Raw genomic sequence first — 9,530 nt, 5'->3', positions numbered from 1 at the left:
ATACTAACAGCCTGGAAGAACCTTTTACCGCAAGGTAGTTCCTCAATTTGAAAGATTGAAGAAAAATGCTTTCATGGGTTCTTGGACCAATGGCTCCTCAACTGCGACCAAAGGTCCGGAGGGATGCTCAGGAATGGTGCAGAACCCGTTAAATAAAAATCAGTAAAGAATAAGAGACCCGTGTAGACAGAATTACCTAATAAATTTGCAGTAAAATCAAATGCCAGCAAGTATTGATGTGGGGTCTTCGACTCCAGACTTTATTTTGCGTAGGAATAGCACTGCTTCGCGGCCGTCGATCAGCCTATGGTCGTACGTTAAGGCGAGGTACATCATCGGCCTGATTTCAACCTGTGAAAAGAAAATGATTGCATAAGAGGTCAAGAGCAAGAAGGTATGCGTTAATTTAACTATCAGGGAAAAGGAGATTGTATACTTCGGCCGTTCAGAGAATGCGTTCCTGACACCTATCAGTTAGTCACGACTAGTGATGGGCACAACATAACACTGAGTTCGTTACCGTTCCTTCAAAATGAACCGCCGCATTATTTTAAGATTATTTTCGTTTTAAATTGGCGGAATCATTTGTTTTATATTTTAGTTATTTAAGTGGAAACCAAAAAAAGGTAATATTCATATAATAAAATTGTTTTATTTATTCTTTGTTACAAGTACATTGAATTGAATGTGCGAACAGAATATTAATCAGACTCCGATTTGCTTGAGGAGGTGGTGTCTTCATCATCATCTTCGCCTACATGTATAATTATATTATTATCAATAACAGAATCAATCCTGATATCTCGGTCTAACAAAAGCCGGGTAATCAAATAAAAACAGATCGAAAACACTTGAAAAACGTGGTCTATGCGCACGAAACGACAACGGACGACTGTTTTAGCGTCACAAAATGGCGGCCCATAACGCCATTTGGGGTTACCATTTTTAATCTAAGTATAAAAATGCGGTTTGGTCATAGTTTTATTTTTATTTTTCATAAAAGTTATAATTAAGTCTTATAGTCCATTATTTTCCAATTCTTAAAAAGAAAATCAAAACGTATTATTTTATATTATAACTGTATAAGAACAGATTACGATACTTGCCTGTTATTTTTAGCACAGCACTACAAAATATAAACCGCTGACATAACCTTGTAATAGCGCAGTATAGATTTAGAAAAATATTGTTTACCAAGTTATTTGACACTCAGTTTGGCACAAAATTATAACATTCATTGATTATTGATATAATAATGTTGTTTTAATGCTCCTCAATTGTTAAAACGGTAAACAACCAGCAAAAATATTTTTATCGTAACTGCAACGCCATTGCAAAGTTACGTCGTCAGTTCAATCGCGACGTGTCAGGAACGCATTCTCTGAATGGCCGAACTATAGCAGGTCTAAATTGGATTAGGAGTTATCAACATATTTGTATCATCCAATAGCAAATAATATTTTTCTTAGTTTTGACTAGTTTTAAGCCATTTGCCCTTTACATATCCATTTAAACCTAAGCAAAAAATACTCCTAAAATTTGGATCCCTTAGTTTAGCAAAAGTTCTGATATCACCTTGCCAGATACAGCGACAGGTCTCTGAATGATAGCATGCATGCCCAGGATGGCCGACTGCGGCAAGTTGATGATAGGCATAGACAGGAGTGACCCGAAGACACCTCCGTTGCTCAATGTGAATGTACCACCTTGCATGTCTGCCGGTACCAGTTTGCCTGAAATTCATTTGAGATTCGTTAAGTAAAATCTTCGGTCATCTGTTTTAAGAAAGAATGGTCAGGAACATCCTGTCTTTTTCATTGGTCATTCTAAGAAAGGCGTGCATAAGTTGTTGGTTGCTAGAGTTAAGACTGACTTTCTGTTAATTTATGAGAGGCAACTTTTCGCTACCTCTTGAATTATAATATTGCAAACATAGGTTCTTAACACTCTACAATTTTTTTAAACAACTGTAAAAAGGGGAAGGTCCTCGAGTCTCTTTTTATTAATATTATTACCGCTCTTGGCTTTATTAGCCAGTTCGTTCATGGCTAGCTCGATGGCCGGATAGTCCATGGAATCAACGTTACGTAGAATAGGCACGACCAGACCACGGGGAGTCGCTACTGCGATAGAAATGTCGACGTAGTCCCTGCGAACAATTGCATTTTAATTTTTATCATGAAAATACGTACATATTACATTGCCTGTAACTTAGGAATCTAAGTTCAGGATCTCCAAAGAGCACCAACCAAAACGGTCATGTACAGATATAATCTTAAATTCTAACTTCGAAATTCTCGCCACTGAAATCATTGACAAATGTCCTTTGATGTTCTTTGATGTTCTTTGATGTTTCTTAGCTAGTCATATATTGTCATCAGAATTCAGAGCATGTGCAAAATTTCATTTCAATCGGAGGCCGGAAAGTGGGTCAAATTAAGATTCCAAGATTTTTTTACGATATCAAAACTTTTTGTAGTTACTTACCTATAGACGATATCATTGTCCATGATGACTCCATTAATGACTGGCTGGTCGATGAGGGCGTTGGCCGCCGCTTTTATGAACGGAGACATGAAAGAGAGCTTCACGCCGTACTTCTTGACAAATGTCTTCAAATTCGCCTTGCGGAACGCCATTAGTTTGCTGAGGACAATACATTAAATTGATGTAATGTAAAGATGTATTGTTTAAAATATACCTAAGGAATATTTAAACCATGTGCGGTTTCAAATGTAAGAAATATTTAAACCATATGCGAGGGATACTATGATAGGATCCTGTATCATTTTGGAAAGGTGCACAAACATGCACGATTAGCGCGCAAAGAATCTTGCGACAATGAAATCCATTATTCCATGGCTATTTCGTTGCCTAGAACTGTGCACAATAACAGTACATTTGTGATGAGGATGAAGATGATGAAGGACGAGGAGGCTCATTTGGATGAGTATGTTAATCATAATGGCTAAGAGGATAAGTTTCCAACGTTATAAGAGTATATTATCAATCAGTATAATAAAAAAGTCTCTTCAAGGGTCCAAAAATAGACTTAACGAAGAAAAGAACTTAACTTCGCATGACTATAACACCATTTTCTTTGGGCACTTACCTCATATCGCATTCGTTGAAGGTAGTGAGCATGGCGGTTGTGTTCTGCGCGTCTTTCAGTCGTTGGGCAATGCGCAGTCGCATCTTGTTCATAGGCACCGGGTGCTCCGTGCGGGTCCCCGATATAGCCTTGCTGGGATCCAACACCTTCAACGCTGCCGCCGTCTTGGAAATACGATTTTGGATCATTAATTATTTTATTGTTATGTAAGTTACCTAAGTACATTATGTTAACAAATAACACTTAGGAAATTCTTGTAAGTGGATTCTGGCATATGTAGCATTCTTAAGAATAATTTGAGAAACAATTTACAATTGGCAGACGTTTTTTTTTTAAATAGTATTTGCCGTACGTTAAAAATTAACAATTTAATTTAAAAAATTTGAAGTGGATTCTGGCGTATATATAGAAAAGTAACTTTTTCAAAGTCAAAGGTTTTTATTTCATATAGACCTATCCAAAACGTCAAGCTAGTTGCGCGGGTCCAAAAGTATGGAGAAGAACCGGCAAGAAACTCCAACTTATAGACAGTGCAGTGAATTTACCGGTCCTTTGCTGCCTTTGACGACCGTGGTAGTGACGGTGGTAGGCGCGGCAGCGGAAGGGGCGGGTGCAGCTGCCGCCGGAGCCTTGGGAGCCGGGGCGGCGGCGGCCGGGGCTGCGGCCGGCGCAGGAGCTGCCGCTGCGGGTGCTGGGGCTGCCTTCACTGGTGCTATGCCGGTTACATTCACCTGAAGAAAAGAAGGAAGTGCTGTAGAATTGCAGAATGTATCTCGAGAGATTTGCCAAAAAAGTGTTGGTAGCCACGCTCAACCGAACTGTGTGTATAAAATAATTTTGAGGGACGACGAGGGTACCTAAACGTGTGCCAATTACGAGCCTGAACAACTGACAAATATCGTTTGAGCGATGACGTCCGAATACGTAATAATAATAATGTGAAATCCTATAAACGAGAGAAACTTACTTTAAACAGTGGTTCTCCAGATTTGACGTTTTGTCCTTGTTTGACCAGTAGCTTGGTGAGCGTGCCGTGTCCGGGACACATGACCGGTAACGCAGTCTTGTCCGTCTCGATCTCCATGACAACCTCGTCCATTGCTAATGCGTCACCTTCCTTCTTTATTAACCTTTAAAACAATTTACCATTTCAGAATGACCTTCTAAAAATAGGGCAGTTTGCAATTTAGATGTTTGTTTTTTTTTACTCGTATAATAACACAAATTGAAACTCTTTTTTGCGAACTAAGTAGGTTTAAAAGGATGTTATAACAAGGTACGTTCTTACGTTCTTCGAACTTAGTTGTCTGTCAAAGCATTGCATTTTTTTATATATGTTCATATTATTACTTACTAGCTTCTGCCAGCGACTTCGTCCGCGTTAGAGTCGGACTTTGTGCATAGAGAGGAAGAAATAATAAACACCAGCCCCTCCAATTATCTAAATCTATGCGTACTTACTGCTTCTTTAAGTAATAAAATGTAAACTATTAATAATTTGTAATTTGAACGAATATTTAAACACAAAAATAACTAATAGATACCAACCTATTTTATAAAATAACAACAAAAGAAAGTTAAAAATAAATTATTTAAAACCTAAAAGTCGCGCAATAAGGTTGAACGCTCTGAACGTCTATTCGCATCAATCGCACCAACAGCCAAATATTGTATGAAGCTCGCGCAGCCACCGCGCTGCGAGTCGCGTCGAGCGCGGCGACCGTTGCACAAAAATGATCCTTATAGCGTGCGTGATTCAGTATTCACGCGCGGTGGCTTATTACCGTTTTTCATGTATAACTTTGGTGTTTCTTTACCGATTTAAATCATTCTTTTTTTAATTAATAGATAATACTGTTAACTATGTTTAATTAGTGTGAGTGAGAGTGTTATAAACGAAATAGTAGACAAATATAATCAGAAAGCTCCGAACTGCTAAGCTACCGAGAGTTTTACGTGTTATTGTGAGTCAACCATAAAAGAAGAACCGATTTGCCGCCGTGGAAACCACAACAGACGTTAACCAGAACCATGAATATGTGGTTCGGATCCTCAGGGAGGAAGGTTCGAGATTCTGTAACATGCAGCGTAAGGGCAAGAAATCAAAGCTTTCGGAAGAGACATTAGGGCTTATGAAGAAACGACGTCAAAACCCGCCTGTCACTTCGTCAGCTAAGCGGGCTCTAAACCAAGAGATCAACAAGCACGTACGACGCGACCTACGGTGCTCCAATACTCTTGCCATTGAAAGAGCAATTGAGCTGAATCGGGGGTCAAAGGTGTTCGTACAATCTCTTGGAAGAAGCCACTTGACGAAGCTGACCACAACAAGTGGAGAAGTCGTTTCTTCGGTGCCGGCAGTCCTTTCGGAAGTGGAAAATTTCTATGGCCGGTTATACGCATCGCATGCATCTCGACCTGATCCCGGAAATGAGGATTCTAGAGCCACATTAACACGCCATTTCACCGAAGACCTGCCAGAAGTCAGCAGTGGCGAAATCGAGATCGCTCTGAGACAGGTCAAAAATGGAAAAGCCCCTGGCGAGGATGGCATTACAACAGAGCTATTAAAAGCAGGAGGAAACCCCTTACTGGGGGAGCTCCAGAAGCTTTTTAATGCCGTCCTGTTTGAAGGGAGAACTCCAGAGGCGTGGAGTAGGAGTGTTGTCGTCCTGTTCTTCAAAAAGGGAGACAAAACCCAGCTGAAGAACTATCGACCCATTTCCCTCCTAAGCCACGTCTATAAGCTGTTCTCAAGAGTGATCACGAACCGACTTGCGCGAAGACTCGACGAATTCCAACCACCGGAGCAGGCTGGGTTTCGGAGCGGATACGGCACCATAGACCACATCCACACAGTGCGGCAGATTATACAGAAGACCGAAGAGTATAATCAGCCACTGTGTCTAGCATTTGTGGACTATGAGAAGGCCTTTGACTCGGTTGAAATCTGGTCTGTTCTGGAGTCCCTGCAGCGTTGTCAAGTAGATTGGCCATACATCCAAGTGATGAGATGTCTCTACGAAGCCGCTACAATGTCCGTCCAAGTACAGAATCAGCAAACAAGGCCCATACCGTTGCATCGAGGAGTGAGACAAGGGGATGTTATTTCCCCGAAACTGTTCACTAATGCAATGGAGGATATGTTCAAGACGCTGAACTGGAAAGGACGCGGCATCAACATCAATGGCGAACACATCTCTCACTTGCGATTTGCTGACGATATCGTCATCATGGCGGAAACGCTGCAGGACCTACAACAGATGCTGAACGACCTGGCTGAATCTTCTCTACGCATCGGCCTACGGATGAACTTGGACAAAACCAAGGTGTTCAAACCATGTTCAATGAACATGTTCTACCGGAACCGATTGCGATACACGGCGCCGTTCTCGAAGTTGTTCGCAAATATGTATACCTCGGGCAGACATTGCAGTTAGGTAGAAACAACTTTGAGGACGAGGTGAATAGGAGAATTCAGTTGGGTGGGGCTGCATTTGGGAAGCTACGTCGAGTCCTAACATCGTCGATCCCACAGTGCCTAAAGACAAAAGTCTTCAATCAGTGCGTCCTACCTGTCATGACTTACGGAGCCGAAACGTGGACACTGACGGTACGGCTGGTCCACAAGTTTAAAGTCGCTCAGCGGGCTATGGAAAGGGCTATGCTCGGCATTTCTCTGAGGGATCGCATCAGAAATAAGGTAATCCGTCAGAGAACCAAGGTCATCGACATAGCCCACCGAATCAGCAAGCTGAAGTGGCAGTGGGCTGGCCATATTAGCCGAAGAACCGATAACCGTTGGGGTAAACGAGTTCTAGAGTGGAGACCACGCCTCGGCAAACGTAGTGTAGGACGTCCTCAGGCACGGTGGAGTGATGACTTGCGCAAGACGGCTGGCAGGAGCTGGATGCGAGAAGCCGAAAATCGATCTCAGTGGCGTGCACTTGGAGAGGCCTATGTCCAGCAGTGGACTGCGATAGGCTGATGATGACCATGAAAGATAGACATATGCTGCCATGGGATATTTTTTACATAATTTTATGAAGAATATTTCTGTCGTACATGGTTTCTGTGTAGCTGTAACCATTAAGGCTGCACACGCGACGGAAGTTTAAAAAATGGAGTAACTTCTCCCGTTTTCCCAACATTTACATTCACTGCTCTGCTCCTATTGATCGTAGCGTGATGGAAAGTATCCTATAACCTGCCCAGGAGTATGAAGAATATTTGTGCCAAGTTTCATTAAAATCCGTCTAGTAGTTTTTGTTTCCATAACGAACATACAGACAGACAGACAGACAGACAGACAGACAAAAATTTTACTGATTGCATTTTTGGCATCAGTATCGATCACTAATCAACCCCTAATAGTTATTTTGGAAATATATTCAATGTACAGAATTGACCTCTACAGATTTATTATAATATAGATAGATAGATATAGATAGATTATTACTTATGAACATTTCTGCACTACAACTTTAGAAAAATATTATTTAAGTGTGTTTCGCGCTTCACCTACTCCTAAAAAGAGACAGACTTAATGACTTACGGGAACTATTAGATTAGTAAGGTTTCATCATCATCATCATCAGCCTATCGCAGTCCACTGCTGGACATAGGCCTCTCCAAGTGCACGCCACTGAGATCGATTTTCGGTAAGGTTTATAGAATTACATTTTTTTTTGCAGACCAATTGCGTACCTACAACTTTTGTAGTTCCCATTTCGTTAGATGGCGAAGAACAATGAAAAACGATGGTGAATAAAACTTTACAAAGAAGACGGATCAAAATTGCCCCACGTCCTATAACAATGTGACGTATCTCAAAAAAAAGATAAAAATGTTTAAAAAAATATGGCATACTCTCCAATTCATTTTTTTTACACCTTCATACGAAAAAAATGCTTTAAAAATTGTTCAGGCGCTGTTATAAAAACATCGTTCATGGGACTATTTATGGACTATTTTATTAAATTATTTTTTGTTTTGATAGGGTATACCTCACAGATGGTCCCATAATCATCAGGTCAGGATCTGATGATGGAAACCCTGAGAAATCCAGGGCAACTTTTGAAAGTTGTAGGTAGCGCAGGATAAAAACTTGACTATAAGGTGTACGTCTTATAACAATATGCAACAGTGAAGGTTTGAAGCTGACTTGATAATGGCGACCAGAGAAGGGCGAGGGAACTGGACAACTGAATATGTGAACTGCCTCGTGTTTGGGCTCATATTATTTGTATTGATAAGAACTTTCCACTTATGCGGATAGTGACAACTGTGCTTGTCACTGAAAAGCCAAAAATATAAAAAAAAACTTATTACGATAAAAAAACTGCCAAAAACACTGAAAAGCAAAAAAAACTAGTCTTAGGAGCATCGGCCTAGAAGTCGTTGGGGAAATAAACTTAGGTACATCCATTAGACACCGACTTCTGAGGTAGTTTAAATATTTTGCTGTCGATTTCCCTCGACCTTCTCTGGTCTCCATCGACGGGTCAGCTCCAAAGCTTCACTGTTGCAAAGGTCTATTCAATACAAATAATATGAGCCCAAACACGAGGTAGTTTACATATTCAGTTGTCGAGTTCCCTCGACCTTCTTTCGTCTCCATCATCAGGTCAGCTCCAAACCTTTACTGTTGCATATTGTTATAAGACATACACCTTATAGTCAAGTTTTTATCCTGCGCATACCTACAACTTTCAAAAGTTGCCCTGGATTTCTCAGGGTTTCCATTATCAGATCCGGACCTGATGATTATGGGACCAACTGTGAGGTATACCCTATCAAACAAAAAAATAATTTAATAAAATAGTCCATAAATAGTCCCATGAACGATGTTTTCATAACAGCGCCTGAACAATTTTTAAAGCATTTTTTTCGTATGAAGGTGTAAAAAAAATGAATTGGAGAGTATGCCATATTTTTTTAAACATTTTTATCTTTTTTTTGAGATACGTCACATTGTTATAGGACGTGGGGCAATTTTGTATGGATTGTGATCCGTCTTCTTTATGAGATTGTTTACTTGACATCTCCGCTGCTGACGGAATCCGGGAAGGTAGGCGCGTTCACAGTTTCTTCCCCGAACAGCACAGGTGTGACGTGAACCTTGCGGCTCCATTTCTGCTGGAATACTGCTGGTGAATTCCTTAGCCTGAAGAAAAATAGTGGCATCAGCATTCGCTGGGTTATTTAAGTGAAGGCTGAATTGATTACTTTCTATGAATAATTTTGTCTGGATTTGAGGATAGGTAAGGTTTATGCAGATAAAGAACAGCCTACACAGATTAAGATTTACATTTTTATGGTAATATTTTAGCATTATTTTTGCTTAGATCAGCTGCATTGGAAGCGTGCTCGAAGGATCAAATATCTTTTCATTTCAGGTTTAGGTGCTAATAGTAGG

General features: G+C 40.5%; 1 protein-coding gene across 1 annotated transcript; it reads right to left on the bottom strand.

Moving 5' to 3' along the window:
- Positions 1-113: 113 nt before the first annotated feature.
- Positions 114-9,217, bottom strand: LOC124640325 (dihydrolipoyllysine-residue succinyltransferase component of 2-oxoglutarate dehydrogenase complex, mitochondrial-like; the record flags this gene model as incomplete). Its single annotated transcript, XM_047178040.1, has 8 exons — positions 114-351; positions 1,576-1,733; positions 2,016-2,149; positions 2,488-2,646; positions 3,113-3,276; positions 3,658-3,843; positions 4,080-4,242; positions 9,150-9,217. Coding segments are annotated over 8 exons (1,167 nt in total), but the record flags the coding sequence as incomplete, so codon positions are not given.
- Between the last annotated feature and the right edge of the window lie 313 nt (positions 9,218-9,530).

The sequence above is a fragment of the Helicoverpa zea genome, chromosome 20 (genome assembly GCF_022581195.2).
Source record: "Helicoverpa zea isolate HzStark_Cry1AcR chromosome 20, ilHelZeax1.1, whole genome shotgun sequence".
Lineage (NCBI taxonomy): Eukaryota > Metazoa > Arthropoda > Insecta > Lepidoptera > Noctuidae > Helicoverpa > Helicoverpa zea.
Note: the sequence above shows the minus strand (reverse complement) of the source record. Positions and strands in the feature narration are given on the sequence as shown.